Here is a 20,706-nt window from a genome sequence, read left to right as displayed (position 1 = left end):
TATAAGCCGCAGGGACGGTTTTCAACACATTTTTTGCTGAAAAACTCGGCTTATACACAAGTATATATACGGTATGTTCTGAGTCCCACGTTGGGCATTTGGAAAGAAAAAATCAGTGATGATAACGGCTCATGCTCCTGCATGTCCATCACATCACCATGGACAGATTATAGTAACTAGAATTTAACACAGAAGCTTTCTTTAGAAGGACAGCAAGCAGAGATCTAGAAAACTGAGAGGAATTGATACAGAAAGTATATTGAAAAATTGTATATCTTTTCATTACACAAATAATATCAATTATTTACTGAAAGTGGCCAACCCCTTTAACAATTAATGGTGTATATAGTTAACACCCGCAATTAGTCCCAGTACCATTTGTGGGTGTATTATGCAGCAACCACACACTTCAGTATACATTTATACTTATACACTTGCTTCTTGCATGGGGTATGTTCTCTCAATACGTATATAATCGCATGGCAGTTGTGAAGGGGTTAACAAGGCCACTTTTAGCATTCATTTCACATCAGGCACTTTGATAAATCTTTTGTGCATAGAAATGTCTAGTCCAACTTTGTAGGTCTTGCCAGTCCTACTAGATGTATAGTAATTCTTGGATTTTGATTCTGTTCATAGGTTTCCTTGGAGAAAAAGGCATCGGCTGACACTCGCTTGATATATATGACCACTGGTGTTCTTCTGCAGAAAATAGTAGCTGCCAAAAGCTTGGCTGAATTTACCCACATTTTTATTGATGAGGTAGGTGATCTACTTTGGGCTATGAGATCTGCGCTGCATATACCATTCTTTTTCAAAGGTTTCTTTCAAGATTGCAAAGGGATTGTCAGACTATTGGAAAAAATTAGCAGAGGGGCTTTTTAATAAAATAATGCTTTACTCACCTTCTCTGGCGCACCCAGTGTTCCGTGCCGCAGTCCATCAGAGCCGCGCCCTTATTTGTTTGCAGAGGAACGGAAGCTCCCCTCCGATTTCTTCAAGGTTCCTGGCACATCCATCCGTCTCCTGTACCAGCGCCTTTATTTTATTTTTTATAAAAGCGCTCCCCAGCCCTTCTGCTAATTCTTATTAATAGTTGGGCAACCCCTTTAAGGAAGGTTGTCATTCAGATACTGGTTGTCCATCCTTCTGTTGTTTCATCAGTTCTGTTTGGTAGGAGTCACCTGCATTGATTGACTGACTTATCTGGAGCCTTATTTCAGGAGACCTAAGGCTAGATCATTCATATTTATCTACATCTACCATCCGATGACCTAATGCTTGATGTTTATGCTCGCCTTCCCTCCCATCTTGAATGGCAATAACCTTTTTTTTTTTTCCATGTTTTAGAATGACTGGCATGCCTGCCATAGCGGCTCAGGCTCATTTGCTTAGTTAATAAAGCTATTTTTCTTGTAAACCTGGTCATTCTAAAACTTTCTATCTAAAAAGAAGGTTATTGCCATTTGGGATGGGACGGGGAGGTGAGTATAAACCTCTACCATCAGGTTATGTGATGGTAGATGTCCGTTAAAGAAGCGCTGCTACACTCCGCTATACTGTGCACGTACAGAACCAGCGCTCGGTATAAAACATTTTTCTGACGTTCTATTTTCCCACTGCTATAAACATATGATTAATGGTCTGGAACACCTGCTGGGGCATCCAGATGGGGAAATTATGCAAAATGTATAACAGTTGGGGCAATTCCTTCCACACCTCCATTTTCATTTTCACCTTCCCTAGCAACACCTGTAGTTTGATTGGTAAGAAATCAGCTAGTCTACGAGAAATCTGTATTCCAAGATATCTGAAATTTGAAACGATCTGAAGAAGTTTCGTTGCAGGGGGAAGGGCTTGTTCTAATGGGTCAACTAGCAGCAAGGATGACTTATTCCAGTTGACTCATAAGAATTTGGGGTGTATGGAGGATTTTATTACTCTGATGACCTGGTTCAAGGATCCCACAGGGTCGCCTAGGAATAGTAGGAGGTAAAGTGACTGAGAGGCCTAAATAGCCGTAAAACCCTTTAAGAAACTACACCCTTCAATGTGTGAAAATAACACTTCTTAAAGTTTATTTCCTTTAGATGTTTCACAGGGGTTAAAACTAAATGGACGTGTAATTTACAAATTGCAAGTTTTTTAAGCCAATACATTTAGTTTTGTCCAAAAATAGTATGCAGGCAGTCCCCGGGTTACATACAAGATAGGGACTGTAGGTTTGTTCTTAAGTTGAGTTTGTATGTAAGTCGGAACTGTATACTTTATCATTGTAACCCCAGCCAAAATTTTTTTGGTGTCTGTGACAATTTGATTTTAAAAATGTTGGATTGTCATAAGAACCAGGATTAACAATAAAGCTTCATTGTAGACACCAGTGGTAACTGTTATAGCTGTTTATTGTAGCCTAAGACTAAACTACAGTAAATTGCCAACATCCAGAGGTCCGTTTGTAACTAGGGGTCGTATGTAAGTCAGGTGTTCTTAAGTAGGGGACCACCTGTAGTGGTAAACTGCTGTATGGGCATAGAACGGGCCAGGCATAGAATATGCTGCTGTTCAGAGCAGATCTGCATTGTCACATTTTATAGGCTATAAAATTGTTTCTTTTTTAGTAATTTGGACATATGGGGGGGTATTAATTTTTTAATGAGATTCACTTTTTAGGTACATCATTTACGGGTGGTTCAAAAAGCTAATAATGAGATTTTATTAACTCTTTCTTGGTGGTGGTTAAAAATATAATTCTTGTTTATGGTTTTTAGCATCTTTTTTTTTTTTTTTTTTTCCCGGAAGTTCACTGTACCATAAAAATGTTTTTTATTCAATGGGTCATCACAATTACAGCGATACCCCATTTATATAGCTTTTTTTATGGTTAACTTGTTTTGCAGAATATAGAACTCATTTTATGATAAATTTGCTTGTTTTTTGCAGACTGTTTGCGGCTTCTTATATCTTGCACTGAGAAGCTTTCGCTGGCACACTCTGCCATAAAGCCCCAACTGCGGGAGGCTGTAGGGATTTTTGACTTTGTAGAACTTTCTCCCATCTCGCTACTGCATCTCTTAAGCCGCAGTGATCTTGGGGTTGTTCTTTACCTCTCTCACCAAGGCTCTTCTCCCACAATTGCTTAGTTTGGCTGGACGGCCAGGTCAAAGAGTTGTGGTTATCCTAAACCTCTTCCATTTTTGATTATGGAGGCCGCTGTGCTCTTGGAAACCCTGAGTGGTGCAGAAATTCTTTTGTAACCTTGGCCAGGTATGTGCCTTGCCACAATTTTATCTGAGTCCCTTAGGGTGAAGACACACGTGGCGTTTTTAGGCCGTGCATTTTCAGATCGTAAAAAACGCATGCGCTAAAAAACGCATGCGGTTTTGTCCGTGTTTAATTGCGCAAATTCGGAAAAATGGATAAAACGCATGCGTTTTTAACTATCTGAAAACGCACTAACTAAAAACGGCCTAAAAACGCCACGTGTGTCTTCACCCTTAGGCAGTTTCGTAGACCTCATGATTCTTATGAGCTCTGACATGCACTGTGAGTTGTGAGGTCTTTTATAAACACATGTGCCTTTCCTAATCAAGTCCAATCAGTTTAATTAACCCCTTAAGGACGCAGCCATTTTGTTGCTTAAGGCTCAGCCCGATTTTTGGGGATTCTGACTTGCGTCTCTGTATATGGTTATAACTTTTGAACACTGTTACTTATCTAAATGATTCTAGCATTGTTTTTTTTTCCCCCACCATGGGACATGAACAAGCAATCATCTGATTGCTTGTTCATGATAATACCCTGCAATACTGATCTATGCATAGGCTGTCATGATGCATAGGCTGACACTCTGCCTGTAAGATGACGTCATAGACGCCATCTTACCGGCAGTTCTTGCAGGCAACACTGGGGACACTGTAAACGGTTAAAGGGGGGGGGGGGCGATCGTGGGGGAAAGACACCCCCCCCCCCAGAGGCATGTTAGATGCCGTGGTCGTGCTTAGCCCACTCCGATCGCGGGTGTTGCACTGGGGTGCCGGCTATATGTTACAACCAGCACCCCGTGTTTTCCGATGCCGGTTCGGCTCAGATCTTGAGCTGAACTGGCATCGGCTCTGTGTCCGATATATCGGACGCTGAGCGCTAAGTCACCGGGAAGGGTTTAAACACAGCTGGACTCCAATGAAGGAGTAGATCCATCTCAGGTTGGATCAGAATTAAATGGATATAAATAAATGGCATGCAAGCTTAATATGAGTATCACAGCAAAGGGTCTAAATACGTATGACCATTTTATATTTAAGTTTTTCTTTAATAAATTAGCAAAAATATCTATTTTCTTTTTTTTCTGTCAAAATTGGGCGCATAGTGCAAATTAATGAGATAAAAAGAATGTTTTTGTAGTCCTGGTTCACATGCGCCATCCACATCTATCGGACTATGATGGAGAGCTGGCCAAGTATGTGCATTAGTGTGCCGCTCATTTGGCGCAGTTAGTGACCTCCCACCTTGTCTTGCTTCCCTCCCCTCAATAACAGCCCATTCTTTCTTTTATATTGCTGATAAGTTACACAGATGCTATTATCTGATTCCCAAACTTCCCAAATGATCCGTGTGGCAGCATGGATTCATAAACCCACTAAGGACTTGTTCACACTACTGCCATTTCCATTTTGCTCTTATGTTATAGAATGAATGTATTTATGAAACTCATAACTCCAGATTTTTTTAAAATTAGATCATATTTATAAAATTTCACCATTGCATTTTCAGTTTACAACATTGAAATCCAAACCACAACAAACTCCAGTGACCACAGCGCACTCAGTTGTCACGCTGCTCCCCAGTAGCCACACTGTCTCCACCGGAAGTAACTGTGCCCCCCAGTAGTGAGAACTGAGCAGGCACTGCCCCTCCCCTGTCCCACCCAACCGAGGATAACTCGGGTGGTGTGTCACCTTGACAAAAAACCCCATAATTTTATGATATTTATAGTTTAAATAACAAATATGTATATTATTTAAAGGGGTTATCCGGGTTTAAAAAAATTTTATGGCCGGGCTGGGGAGGGCTATTTAAACACAATAAACATGTACTTACCTCCTCCGGGACTGCCGATATCCCGCGCCGCGGCCGGTCTTCTCTGTGTGCCGGTTTCATTACAAGTGCGCACAGGGAGCTTCCGGCCGGCCGGAAGCTCCCATGCACACCATCTCCCAGCGCTTACAACGCTGAGAGATAGGGACGGATGGGAGGAGCCGTCCGCATCGCAAACTGGAAGCTCCCTGTCCGCGGCTTCCGTGCCCCTCTAAACAAACAGGGGCGCGGATCGAAGGGACCCGGCGCGGGACATCAGCGGCGCCGGACGAGGTAAGTACATGTTTGGACAGACACGTGTGGAATTACATAGTAACCTGCAAGCTTTCAGTCATGAAAGTTCACAGGTTATAGCAAAGGCGCAGGCGCCGCTGTCCGCATTTTCTTCATGCCCTCTTGGCGTGGAGAAGGTGTGAGGAGCAAAATAATCGCAATGTCTGGCTGTTTGCAAGGCGTTGCGATTATTTCAGGGCTTGTACGTCACAACGGACGCACAAGCCCAGATGACTGTCTTCTATCATACAGTACACTGACCTTACTCACTGTATGATGGGAGGTGTTGTCCTCCCTGGTCCTTGCTGTGGAGCTGGTGAGTGTAGAGGTGGCAGCGGTACACTGACCTTACTCGCTGTATGATGGGAGTGGTTATCCTCCCTGGTCTCTGATGTGGAGCTGGTCAGTGTAGAGGTGGCAAAGGTACACTGACATTACTCACTGTATGATAGGAGTGGTTGTCCTCCATAGTCTCTACACTGACCAGCTCCACATCAGAGGTGGCAGCTCCTGGGACATCACACAGGGCAGCAGTGATGTGGCCTCTGACTGAGCTGTGGTGGGTGGCAGCAATCAGGAGCAGCAGAAGAGACTCCATGGGTTTATGGCCGGGTCACCTCTCCTGCTGTGCCCCATGATGACACCTGAGGCACAGCTCACACAGGGGGAGGAAAAGGAGGGGGAACAACTACTAGCAGCAGAGGAGTCTGCTATGGCCGGGTCACCTCTCCTGCTGTTCCCCATGCTGTTATCTGGAGACGGGAGGCACAGCTCACACAGGGGGGAGGGCCGGCCCGGGGGAGGAGGAGGAGGGGGCAGTGCTGACAGCCTCTCAGCCTCCGCTACTGCACCTGGCCGTGTAGGACAAAACTTAACTCTGGGGCGGCCGCGTGTCGGCACTGACACACGTGTCATAGGTTCGCCATCACTGCCCTAGAGGCTCTACAGTAGTGGATTACCTTAATCGGGAGCCTCTAAGCTAAGATTGTTTTTTGGCTTGCTTACAACTAAGGTTTTTCAGTGTTTGGTTTTTTTTTTTTTTTTTTGGAGATGTAGTGACTGCATTTACGTCAGTAAGTTTTAATAGTTTTGAACAATCCTATGTGTTTTTTTTTTTTTTTTTTTTTTGGATTGTGGATCACCGGTTGTCTTGTTGATGGGTCTTCCAGTAAACACCCGCAATTTGTGGTGAAAATTTTTTTTAAAGAGAACCTGTCATCAGGAGACCCTTTTATGGCTCCCCCATGTCCCCAGAGGGAATATTATACAAATTGCCAGAGTTTTTATAGTAAAACTGCCTTTTTTTTTTTTTTAAAGATAAGTTAGATTAAAGTTTAGCTTTCTGTGTGGAAAGGTCTCCTGATGACAGGTTCCCTTTAATAACCCTACAGCTCCTGTACAGCTGTAATGTAAGTGGTTGTAATAGTAATGAACGTGCTTATCCCTCCTATGCCAGAGAAAGTGTCCCTAGGTAGGTGACAAACACTATAATGAACTCCACCAGTGCACTTCTGACTGGACTGAATATAGTGTAGATATAAAGAAGTGCATTCGCTTGGTAGATTGTCAGCATGAGTCTCCGGATTCTACTAAAAATTAGCACATTGTGGTTTCAGAAGAATCCAATGTGTAACTAAATAAAATGTAACAATTTTACAAACTCTAAAATAAAAAAAGCTTAAAATTTGTTCTTGTCGTGTTGTAAGTGGATGCTCTTTATGAAACGAAAACCTGTTTGCTTTCCTTTGCATGGTTTGCCCCCACCATAAATCCTCCCGGCAGTTCATTGTCGTTCCTGAAATGTCAGCAGAGGGGTGACCTTTTGGTTGCACTGGAGCAGGTCTTTTTCAGAGCTCAGATACCCTTGGAGAATAAAATGACTTGCTTAATTTGTCCGTGCTGATATTTTATTTTTCTTTCTTTTTGCGTTTTTGCGATCCCATGCATTATATAAATATTTTACATGAGCTATTAAAGGAAATCTACCATCAAAATCCATCATGATAAGCCAGGGCCACTTACTCATATATCCAGGCACAGTGACTGTGGTAATCTGTTTGTTAATAATAATAATAATAATAATACTTTATTATCCCAGAAGGGCATTTAAAGTGTCACCTCAGCAATACATAAATTTGACAAGACATCACATATATAAAAAACCTCACATAAAAAGAACACATATACAATAAGACAGAGTAAAAGCACCAATACACATAAGTAAATAATTAGTTAAATAGATTATAAAAGTAATAAAATGGAACCCACATTTCCAATAATCTTAGTTTCTAAAACATTCCTATTTTACCCCTAATTGCGATATTTGATAGCTCGAGAGCGGCTGGTATAAACGTCTTTTTAAATCTCTCCGACCTGCAGCGCAAGAGAATAAAACGGGAGCTAAAACCACTGACCTGTGCCTGCAGCACGCCATACATTGGATGGTCTCTATTATTTCTAATTTTTTCCAATTTCCTTATTATCCCGCACTGTACAAGTTTTTCCCATCGATCAAATTGCAAACCTACTATCGAGGAGGCTTTCTTAATTATTTTATCCATCTTTTGACAGTCCCTACTAGAAATACAGTTGCCCCAAGCCACTAGGGCAAATGCAAATGCGCTCACCATAACCGTATTATAGAAACCGACCAACATAGTCCTCTGGATGTCAAATGCCCTTAGTCTACGTAGAAAGAATAGATTACTATTAGCACGTCTAGAAACCTTATCAATATGCTCATGCCAGCTTAATTTATTGTCAATGATTACGCCCAAATATTTATAGCTACCAACCTGCTCCACTTCCGTCCCTGCTATAATGAGCGGTTTGGGCATAACGCCCCTTTTCCTTGAAAAATCTATAACCAATTCTTTCGTCTTATTTACATTTAATACGAGACCATTTGAGCTGCACCATTCAGTAAAAGTATTCACTGTCTCTCGATATTCACTATCATCCCCCTCTGTGATACAGCCCACCATTACCGAATCATCCGAGTATTTCTGTAAAAAACAGGCCGGATCATTTTTCCTAAAATCCGAGGTGTATAAAATAAACAAAAAGGGAGCTAACACAGTACCCTGGGGGGCCCCCGTACTGCACACCACCTCATCAGACCATATGTCACCCAACCTAACCCTCTGTGGTCTGCAGCGCAGATAAGTCATCAGCCATTTGATCATAGTTGGTTCTATCTGCATAAGCTGCAGCTTCGATTCTAGCAATGCTGGAATGATCGTATTAAATGCGCTGCTAAAATCAAAAAAAGTCAAACGAACTTCTGTTTTGGGGTATTCAAGATGAGCACATACTCTATGTAACAGATTAATTAATGCATCATCTACCCCCAGCCCACACCGATATGCAAATTGTAGTGGGTCTACAAAATCCTTCACTACACTGGATAAGTGCCGCATAACCAGTCTTTCTAAGATTTTCATGACCACCGGGGTCAGCGCTATTGGTCTGTAATCGTTTAACGTTTTCGGTCGAGGAACTTTATTCACAGGAACTATGACCGAAGTTTTCCATAAAGTTGGCACTATTCCACATTGTAGGCTCATATTAAATAAATGTGTAAAAACCTCACCTAGCTCTCTGCAACACATTTTCAAGACCCTATTATCCAACATGTCTGGGCCTCCAGCTTTACTAGATTTTATCCGTCCTAATTCTAGTACCACATCCTCAACTTTAATCGGTGGCATCATCTCCTGTTTTCCTTCCACGTAGTGTTCCCCCACCATATTTAAATTTACACCATCCCGTACAGTACTTCCTAACACTATGGAATTACTCATATCATCAAAACGATTAAAGAAATTATTCAATTCGTTTGCCTTCTCTATATCCCCTTCTGCCCCCTCAGTTCGTGTTGGTATACCGGTGATTAGTTTTAGACCCTTCCAGACCTCCTTCGTTTTCTGCTCAGACAGCTTATTTTCTAATCTCTTTTTATATGCGGCTTTACACTCTCGGATTTTATATTTAACATCCTTCAGTAGGCTTCTATAGGAGTCCTCATCCCCAGCCAGGAAAGCCCGCCTCTTCAAACACAACAATTTCTTAAGTTCTCCAGTCATCCAAGGTTTATTGTTTGCAAATATTTTGACCCTTTTTTCTGGCACTATACTGTCTACGCAGAACCTGATATAATCAGTGACCAAATTAACACCCAGGTTTACATCACCCTGAGCTTCACCACATAACAACTCCCAGTCTGTGGTTGCAAAGCAGCATTGCAATTCCTCCTCCACCGACCCTGACCATTTACGCACCACTATCTCCTTGGGAGGAAGTCTTTTTAGGACCGGGCGGTATCGCGGTTTAAGAAGAATCAAATTATGGTCAGAATTTCCCAGGGGCGGCATTAACACAGATTTATAAGCATCAGAAGTGTTAGCATAGAATAAATCAAGCATATGTTCTCCTCTAGTCGGCCTAGTCACATACTGTGTTAGGTTTGACCATATACCCGCTTTCCTGACGTGGTTGAAGTCCCCAGTTATGATTAGTAAAGTATCACTGTATCTACCTTGTAGTTCACCAACCACATCCTGAATTACTGCAAGTGCCGTATCATAATTGGCCGATGGTGGAATATATATACCAACCAAGATTACGGCCGAGAACTCCCTCGGGAGATAGAAGGGCCTCATCACCAATGCTAAAATCTCCACGTCACCACAGCAATGTTTAGTTCTCACTGTAATATGTTCGGCTAGACACCATCCCTGATTTACATAAATAATAATACCTCCTCCTTTTTTCTTCCCACTACTTCTACAATCCCTATCTCCCCTGACCTGGGAGAAACCTGGTACACTAATCAGGCTATCCGGGATCATATCGTGCAGCCATGACTCAGTGAAACACATAATACAACACTTCAGCATTTCATTGTTATTCATGACCATAGAATGTAATTCGTCCATTTTGTTACTTAGAGATCTTACATTTCCAGTTAGCACCGAGGGGACAAACGGTCTCATCCCCCTCTTCTTCTGTTTACACTTAAAGCCTGCCCTTGTTCCCCGAAACGGTCTCCTAATTTCTTTCGGTATATCTTTACAATTCATATGCCTCCTAGGTATAGATTTCTTAATCTCTAAGAGTACATGACGCGTAAACCTAATTCTGCTATTCTCCTTAGAATGCATATATTCATTTTTCCTTTCCTCCCCATATTTATAAAAACCGGGGTTGAGATTCCCTAATCTCAAACCCATATTAGTCACAAGTATATCTTCATTGTCCAATCTGGACCTTAATAAACATTGAGCATGGATTGCAACGTTAGTTTGCACCAGGACCTCCTTATTCAGACCGCGGTACGGGGCCATAGGGGGGTAGAACAAGCACCCGCCATGGATGGAGCCCAAGAGAACCCCCATCCTCTGATCGAGGTAGCCCAGACTCTCCATAGCCCTCAGAGATATCTCGCCAGGTAGACCTCGGCAGCAGCGGGCTGGGTCCATAAGCAGAGACCACAAACAGAGCGGGATACTTCCGCCCACCCCCAGAACAAAGTACAGAGGCAGAACAAAACTCCACACCCTGAGTGCCTGCAGGACCCCATATTCCCGGACGCTCCAGGACCCCATTACAGGGCTGACTGTACCAGCAATTGGTACAATCAAATCGCCCTGGGAGATTTTCCTCCACAACTCGTTCGGCCACAATGGGAGACAATCTGAGACGCAGGGATCCTCTCCTCCCATCCCTAGGCATTGGCCCATCCTCCCCCCACCAGGGACCCCATACCTTGGATCCAGACTTTGGCGGTCCCAGTTCATACTCCGGCCTCTCCAGCCACACGTCCGATGTCTTCCCTCGAGGACCAGTCCAGCACGAGGTACAGCAGGTCTTCGTCGGTAGTCCAAAATCTTGACGATAGTCCAAAGTTATAGAGTCCCGATATTATAGCAGTCCAAAATACAGAGGGACCTCCAGCCACCCAAGCAGTGGCAACAAACACAGGCAGTCCCCGGCAATCCCAGCAATGGCAACAGGGACGGAGACCCAATCCAGACAGAAGCGACAGAAGATCCCCAGCCGTCCCAGACAGCAGCAGCACGGGACCCAGGATCCTCAGCAGTCCAGGCAGCAGCGGTATAGGTAGGAATCCCCAGCGACAAATCCAAATTACAGGACAACCAAGTCTCCTCACTCCACAGCCGGGGACACGGGCCGTGTATATTTACACCTACAGCACGCGGACCGCAGCCGCAACCGGACCAGGACACAGGAAGCAGGCACCGCGTCGGCCACAGCGCACGTGGCAATCCCGGCAGGACGACCCTAACAGGTCAGAAGCAGGTTACACCGGAGGGCAAGGAGAGAGGACGGGGATATTGCGGGGAGCCGGCGCCCGAGCAGCAACAGCGCCCGGACCGCGACGGCACCCGAAGGTAAGCAGGAGCAGGAGAGTGACGTGCAGCCGCTTCCGGCGCAATCAGGGTATCTATGCCCTCCTTCCTTTGAAAATCTTTATTGTAACATTAAGCAAATGAGCCTGAAGGTTTCTGGGGGTGTTATCAGAGCCCCTTGGTGCTGCAGATTCACAGGCTTTTACAATGAGCAGAACATGTCTCGCCAACCTCTCCTCCTTCCTCTGCCTGTGTTATCTAGCAGCAGCAGAATCGTAAAAGGCTGTTAAGCTGCAGCACAGAGGGACTCTGGAAACACCCACCAAACCCTTCAGGCTTATTATCATAATTATATAAATTGATTTACAAGAAAGGAGACAATGTATAACAAATAGAAGATTGCCACAGTCACAGTGACTGAAGCTACAAGTAGGTGTCCCTAGTTTATCATGCTTGAATTTGTTGGTAGAATTCCTTGAACAGCCTGGTCCAATAACTATCCTCTATAGGTGCTTGTCCTATTCAATCCCATTTTCTAACCAGTGACGAGCTGAACGGGAGGTAAAGGACTGGGCGCTGCTACAGCCACAGCGGTTTTCAGTTACTTATATATTTTACTGAATGCTGTGATATCTCAGCAATGCATGGGAGTGGACAGTGGGATACTTGGCCTTTTTAGTAAGCAAACGTGCATCATTGTAATAGTTGCATCTGTTAATTTCGGTCCTGGAACAGACGCTGCTGGGGAGTCGTGCAGCAGCTTGGCACCACAGTGACACCAATGTGACCACAGTTGAAGCGAACATTTGCACTATGGATTTATATTGACTTCTATCTTGCATATCAATGGTATTGTCATATTAACCATACTCTCTTCACTTTTTTCTTTATGTAAGTTTCCTATAAAGTAACACACATAGATCTGTTATCCTGCATTTCGTCTGTTGCTTCCAGGCTGATATAAAATGCATCTTTCTTATGTTCTGCTTTAATAATACAATTTTCTTTTTGCTGACTTTAATAGGTCCATGAACGCACTGAGGAAATGGATTTTCTGCTGATGATTGTGCGCAAACTTCTGAGAACTAATTCAAGAATGGTGAAGGTCTGTAAAAATGCACATAATGGATTGACAGTGGAGAGTGTGGATAACATTTGCCTCTTTCGGCTACATTCACACGAACGTATGGGGGAAGTATATACGTCCGACGTATATATGGCGAATATACTTCCCCCATATGACGCAATGGCCTTGCGGCGCCGTACTGTTCCGTAGCCTGTAGAAAGATGGAACACGTATCTTTCTACAGAGTACGGCGCCATGTGCTGAGTATTTCTATGGACAGGGGCGGGGGTGAGCAGCGCTCTCCCCCCTCCTCCTCTCCCCGGCGCCAATGTATGCCTGCTGTACTATGGTACGGCGGGCATACATCGTGTGCATGTAGCCTTAGACAGGATTTTAGCTTCTTTATCACATCTGACACCCTCTTGTAACTACCACCCTCCTGAAGCGTTGGTTTTTAACCCCTTGCATGTACCATGGCATGCAGACGGTTTTCCCCACTGGATTGGACTCCCCAAACCACTTACCAGGGTACTTAATATGAGGGCCTCTGTATCCTGGCATGAGTAAGCATGCTCAATTAGTTACATTACACTGCACTCGCATTAGTGAGCTGGACTTGAACAAGTGATCAGAGCATAGCTTATGGCGCTGTTCAAGTCCAAGTTAAAAAAAAAAAAAAAAAGTCACTTTTTTATCATAATAAATTAAATAGTCAATGAAATGCCTCCCTTCTGTAGACATTCCCAATAATAAAGTGTAAAAAACACAACGCCTCTACACATGTTAACTTTTGTGATAACTTATTCCTATGTGGCACAAAATGATACAACTGAAAAGAACAACTATTCTTGCAAAAAAACAGTCCAATGGTCAACTGAATATGTTAGAGTTCCAATGTTATGACTATGTAAAGTGACACATGTCAGATTTGATAAAAATTAGTCATGTCAGGAAGGTGCAAAATGGCCAAATCGTTAAAGGACATCAACCTATTTATGCTTTACTATTCCCCGGTTGAATTATACAAAATTAAAATTGGGGATTCTTCCAAGTGTTACAAATGTGCAAATGATAATGCACCTCATTTGGTTTTGTTCTAAAATTTGTAAATTTTGGGTACAAATATTTGAACAAATCAATAAGGTTTTACAAACAACCTTGATCTCCACAACATGGCAATTATTGGAAGGATTAGGAATGGAGATACAGGAGAGACAGCTGAATAACTCCAAAAACAACTTGTGCTAATGAGCCTGAGAAGCTCCGGCTGACGTCACTAAAGCGCCTCTTGGCTCTGCTGAGTTGCAGTTTATTCCCCCACAATCCTTATTTGGACTCGTTCCTCCCGCTTTAGCCACGGACAGTTGGTGACGTCACCCAACTTACTGCAAGTCTGCGGCTTAAGCGGGAGGGACTAGGGAGGCATTTTGATTGTGGAGGAGTGAATAGAGTACAACTGGGCAGAGCCGTATAAACTATAGAGGCACATCTGTGATATGGGCCAGAGCTCATTACTCATTAGTATATTTTTTATAAAGTTGATTTTAGAGTTAAAAGGTTGCTCCTGAGGTATTGAAAAGACGGTGCCTTGCCCTGGACAAGGTAATGAGGTAAGTCTTTTTTACGAGGTGAATGTGTATTACATATAGTTTAACTTTCCAAAGCTGGAAGTAAGCACAATAAAATAGCCACCTGTTTTTTCTTAGAAATGAGGCAACATTTTGAAATACAAAAACTTTCTTTATTTAGGAGCCTGTCTTTACTTCTCTTACTTGGTTGCTTTTAAACTCATTATGCAATAATCTCCCTCTAGCAATGGATGTTTAGGTTTTTTTTGTCAATGGATATGCAGGGCGGATCTAGATTTTGGCAAAAACAAACCTTCTGTATCCCTAAATGATGCGCCCCCTAAATATTATTATAATATTTTTTTTTAAATTCCCTCTTCATACAACATTCCTTTTTTTAAAAAATTCTTCCTTGCTCCATTTTTTATACTCGCCATATGCCAAGATGGCTAAGGATGGGTTAAATTGATCCTAGTTAGTCTTTGTATATAAAACTTGTGTTCCCGGAGGCTATGTGGCATTCATCTGTGACCAGTGTAATGTGTTGTGATTAAGAGTTTTCTCGTGTTCACTCAAATTAATTTCTAAACTTTGCTGCAGGCCAATAGAAACATAACATTGTTTGCATGGAATTGAATGCCGAAATAACATCCAGTCTCTGAATTCTACTGATTGCCATTACCTTACCATAAACTGCACAGCAAGCATTTAGAGCCATCGCTGAGGTCTTTCTCTGCAAATGGTAGTTCTTCTACACACTTCCCAGGGTTTCTTAGTAAAGCAATCCTTTTTGCCTTCTACTTGTAAAATTATTTTGATTTGTTTCAACTTAATTCATTAAATGTTTGTTTTCAGTATTTACAGAGCACTGAAAAAGACCTTTCACCACCTGGGTAAACTTCAGTTTTTCCATTCTCAATATTCTCTGCTCGGATTCTGAGAAGTAAATTTTGTTTTCTATTGTCTTTTTATTTTATGCTTTATACAGTTAGATGAGTGGTGTCAGACTTTCTGCTTTATCCCAGGACCGCCCGCTTGGTGTTACAGAGCCCGATGAGGGTTGTAAATCCAAATGCAACTTACCGACACTACCCCCCCCCCCTTTTTTTTTTTTTTTTTTTATTAATTCAATCTGCCCTATGTCACTATAAGTGGTGATAACAATTTTGAAATTGGTGTCTCATGACACTTTGTTCTTCATGTTAGTTGAAAAATTTTGGTGGTATGTTTTGTGCTTATTTATGGAAAAAAATTCTATATTTGGCGAAAAATTCAAAATTTTTCAAAATGTTCCACTTTTTCCACACATAGTCATAACAGCAAAAAAAATTTACTTTATGTTGGCATGGGTTTTTAGGCATGCTCTCATTTTTGTAGGTGCGATTTTCATAAAAACACAAAATCACGCTATTGAGGGACCTGCTCAGATTTCAAGTCACTTTGAGAGGCCTAAATAAAAGTAAAACTCTATAAATTACCATGGGTTTAAATTGTAAAGGGCACTTGTGGACATCAATACAGTAGAAAGAAGGAGAAAAATTTTGGATTATCAGTGTAGCCTCCTTCTAGGGTCCTGGGCTGCCTGGGACTAAAAGAGGCCTTGAGTCCTGTCTGGTGAACTCTGCGCTGGGGTGATGGCTAGGGTGCCCATAGAGAGGGCTTTGAGTGCCACTTCTGTCACCAGTGCCATAGGTTCACCACCACTGTCCTAGAAGCTTGTACAGGCAGGTTTACTACTCCAAAACAGTCTGATGCGGATAATTCCACCTGGGACTATTTTCACCTCTACTGGGCCACAAGCTGCAGCCTCCTCCTGTCTCTTTGTTCAGCTTGCGGCCAATAGAAGATCATGTGACTGGAGCTCCCTTTTTTCATTATAAGCTGCTGATCTCCGGTCACATGGCATTCGGACATTCACATACAGGCAGTGTTCCCCTTTTAGATAAATTCCCAGTGGGATTTCTTGCAGGGACTTTCCTCTCCCCATGTCTAGTATTTAGTACTCCCAAATAGTGTAATGCCTTTCTTAGGTCCCTACATAGTATAATGACCCACTTAAGTTGTACAAAATATTATGCCCCTTTGGTGCCTGCATCAATTAATTATTATTTAAAATCCCAAGCATGACATTTATGTGGCATGGTTCCTGGAGTGATCTCTGCTGGGTTTTTTTAGGAGTTTTGGCCCGGTGTCCGAGACTTCCAGGGCAGCAAGAAGTCAAACCATCATTATATGCAACATGTATGTGCAGTGATGATTGCCTTGAATAAATAGCAGTCTAGTAACATTATCTCCACAGTAATTAGCTATTGGTATTAGAGATATAAATAGTCCTCCTTGTTAGAGGCCCGGTCTGGGGCGGCATCATCTGTGCTAAAAATAGTCCTCAAAAATTGGTGAAAGTTGTATTGTTACTATAAACTTTTTACATATTTTTTCAGCCTACAGCAGTAGAATCAGCTTCTATACTATGTAATTACTATTATTGTATTGTTTCTTTATTCAGGTCATTTTGATGTCTGCGACCATAAACTGCAGAGAATTTGCTGACTATTTTGCAGTGCCGATCCATAATCGATTGGTCCCCGCGTGTATCTTCAAGGTTGAAGGGAGACCATATGATGTTGATGTGTTTTATCTGGATGATATAAAACATATTCCTAATCTTAAGGTTTGTATTTGCCATTGATTGTAATTTATTGCTTTTAGAGAATCTGGACATTTATGTATAAGGATCCAGATTCCAGTAAGAGATAACAAATAGAGAGAGATTGGAAAGGCTTCATACATGGGAACAGTGGATAAAACTGGCAAAACGTAATGCAGGGCTATAGCAACCAACCACAGTGATGTGGTACTTGTGGCCATAACATGATCCTGTCATAAAACTATTAACATGTCGTACTGGAAGGTCAAAAGTTTTGTTCTGCAAGTCAGTGGAGACCCCCAGAAGTAGAAGATCTCAACTTTGGCTCTGTCAGTGATGGAGCAGAGTTGTGTATGGAGTGAGATTTACTATCTTAATACTTTCTATTGCTGTCTACACTACAGTCTTTGTTTCTCAGTAACATGCAAGCTCTGGCCAGGCAATGCCCTTTTATTTCAGTGATCGGGGAAAGATTCAGCTTAAATCAGATGCTCAAATATTTTACCATGCACGAGCCTATACTTACCACTCTCCCCTATAATGTTGAGCTGCGGTGGTGCCCGTCACTCCCGGGTCTCTGTGTACAGTAACGGGCAGCACCGCAGCTGAACAGTGTTATTTGAGCCAACGTCCATTGTGGTCAGACAGAAAACGAACAGATCTTTGTATTACATCTTATCTATTACATCTACTCCACTGGTGTTGGCTCACAATGTGCCTTTTAAGTCTTAATTTTTCCTTTGTATTTTCTAGGTGCCAACCAATTTCTATAACGAACCAACAATATGTAAAGAATTATATGAAGTTGCAACATTATTGATCCACTTATTTGATGACATGGAAAAGGAGGAGCAGAGGTGAGATGTGCAGGAAGCTGATTTACTGCTCCTTAATATATCAATATAGGATTGCTTGTTCTAGAACTACTGTGTATTGTACTAAGCCTTTTCAAATTTCACAGCCTTTTGCAATGTTTTTTTTCCCTTATTTTTAGTATTATTATCACAGATGTACGCATTAAGCTGTGAGCATTTTGGAGGTTGCAGGTCACAGTGCAGCAGCTGTATGTGGAGTGGCAGATAGGCGGCATCACATGGAAAGCCTGTACTCTCTAATATTAAACCGCCAGAAAACCCTTTCTCTTCCATAAAGCCTTGTGTGGCGTATCTCTAACATTACATAACAGACACGTGTCCCTGCCTGCTGCACACTGGCCGGCATTCAGTGCCCTCTTTCTGAGGGATAAGCGAAAACCAAAAATAATATATTTTGTAAAAAATAATATTTTTGTCTGGAAAATGAATCAATTGCAGATAATACAAGCCAGTACAGTAACAAGGTTGCACATCCTGCAATATTTTGCAGCCCGTGATTCATTCAGTGACTACACAAAATCTGTTGGCTGCTCTTATTGCCTCTGTGATGACCCCTCACAAGTCATTTATTGCAAGAGACTAAAATGCATAAATGTATATTATCCATACTAGTCAGAGCGAGGGGGAATCCAAACAATTAATAGCAGTATTAAGTAGCAGAGCAGCCACACGCTGGAGAGGCAGAGGGATGAGAGTTGTTCACCCCTCCCTTCTCTCTCTTTTTTTTTTTTTTTTTTTTGTGCATGGCATGGTGTGGTCAGCATATTGTGGCCGAGTGTGATAGGCGTCTGTGTGGACGTATATCTGGCCGCAAATTTGCAGCCGGATATACTTCCACACACCTTCATTGTGAAACTGACTGAAGTCTTATCTGATATTACGGACATATCCTAAAGACAGTAGTAACAAGAAAAATGTCAGGAAAAATCGATGGCGCAAAACTTGAAAATATCTTCCATCTTTATTTCAAGAAAAAATTATATAAATATATACTTAAAGAGGACCTGTCACCTGGAAATTCGGCACTAGGAGCTGCTTAGTGCTAAAACAACGCAGCAGTGTTACAATGATAGCGTTATTGGAAACCTCCGATAACGCTATCTAACACCGCTGCGGAGTACAATAGAAACGCCAGACGACTCTCAAAGCGGTGCGGCGGGATTGTGGGCGTTGACTGCCACATGACCTGCTGAGCTATGGAGCGAGCTTTGGAGCCTTGGAACGCGCCGCTCGCCGCCCCCCATGAATACGCCAGACCGCTCTCCGGCTGCGTTATTGGAGGGTCCCGATAACGCTATCATTGTAACACTGCTGCATTAGTTTTGGCACTAGAACCTGCTTAATTTCGAAAGCAGCTCCTAGTGCCGAATTTCCAGGTGACAGGTCCAGGAGATAAAAGGAATTATTGGGAAAGGATGAGTGCCATGCCAACATTTTTCTTGTTACTACTATTTTTGGATGAACTTTTCTATAGGATTTAGAGCACCAGTCACTTCATGAATGCATCACAGTTGTGGTGATATACTATCTCAAGGTTTTTTGGACCAATAGATTAAGAGAGTACTGAGAGAAAAGGAGTGACGCTATCACTTATACCTTTTAATTCAAAAGATAGGCCAGCAATATCTTTCTCCCTGAAAGTACCATTAATAATGTCTGATTATTGTGTGTCAATGTTTATAAAAATAAATACAATTCATACCAGCTTGTAGTTTCAAAATGCATTTATGTATATTTATATTTTTTCAGGCAAAAGAAGAGCAATTCAAGATTGGCCACTGAGCCCAACAGTGTCTTGGTGTTTCTGCCAGGTAGAAATTATGTACGGGAGGGAATGTACCCCAAGAGTTAAGGGGGTTGTCCGGAGGTTGTCTGATTTCTTAAAAACGGCAGCACGCTTGACCATGGTTTGTGCGGGTATTGTAACTGCATGGAGATAAATGAAGTTGAATTGCAGTAACGCCACAAAGCATGGTCAGGTGCGGTGCTGTATTTGGAAGAAAGCAGCCATGTTTTTAAACTTCCTTTTCCATTTTGGCATATATTGGTATCAAATATATCACCTGACAGCTTAGTGCTACCAGATGTGGGTGTATTCCTACTCTGTTAGACTGTCCAGTCGGCACTGATTGTTTTGTGCTCATCTTTTAGGCAAGAGAAATGGTAATACTTGTCTGTCTATTATGTGTGTTTTTAGAAGGAAAGACAACATTTCATGGGGGTAAATACTATATGGTATACTAGAGAAGAGCAGAGGGCTTCTTATAAAATAGCCTGGTCATTTTCTACATAATTTTTTAGAAGTAAAGCTACAGCTTTCATTGCTTGTCTGTACTAAGACCTCTGAGCCCATGGGCGATTTATACCTAAATAGACTGGAACAAATCCCAAGGCCACATTGTAATGGAGCTTAAAGGCGTATCGCTGACGTTCCAGTTTTGATGTCAATTCTGCAACTTTGGTAAATGTGACTTCTTCAACGTCCCTTTTATCTTGCTGTAAGCTCTGTATGACGGGGTCATTTTGCTAGTGGACTCTACTAAACATAACGATTGATATGTCCAGTATCCCAAAGAATATGATTATAAAGAAATACTTCATCTCTTGAGGCCTATTATGTATCCTCGGCTGCTAAGAACTGATCTAATTGAAAGTGTTACACGTGTTTGTAGCGAGATGCAGAAATGACTAACGCTTTGTCACAGTGTAAAACTGACATTTTGCCTTGGTACTCAACTCATCAGATGGCGATAAAGCCTGAGAGAAAGAACAAGGTTCCTGACCAGTTTTATTGGGCGTGTTTATGGGTGCA

The 20,706-nt window shown here is 42.3% G+C and overlaps 1 protein-coding gene across 1 annotated transcript in view; it reads left to right on the top strand.

Moving 5' to 3' along the window:
• The window catches only part of TDRD9 (tudor domain containing 9), a 125,418-nt gene that overhangs the window by 34,929 nt on the left and 69,783 nt on the right, over positions 1-20,706 (top strand). The window contains exons 5-9 of the mRNA XM_072115914.1: positions 640-762; positions 12,763-12,843; positions 16,879-17,043; positions 17,773-17,876; positions 19,644-19,705. Of these exons, the coding sequence (XP_071972015.1) occupies positions 640-762; positions 12,763-12,843; positions 16,879-17,043; positions 17,773-17,876; positions 19,644-19,705 (535 nt within the window). The remainder of the gene's footprint in view (positions 1-639; positions 763-12,762; positions 12,844-16,878; positions 17,044-17,772; positions 17,877-19,643; positions 19,706-20,706) is intronic.

Source organism: Engystomops pustulosus, chromosome 7 (genome assembly GCF_040894005.1).
Source record: "Engystomops pustulosus chromosome 7, aEngPut4.maternal, whole genome shotgun sequence".
Taxonomy (NCBI): Eukaryota; Metazoa; Chordata; class Amphibia; order Anura; family Leptodactylidae; genus Engystomops; species Engystomops pustulosus.
This window is presented reverse-complemented; position numbering and strand designations above follow the sequence as displayed.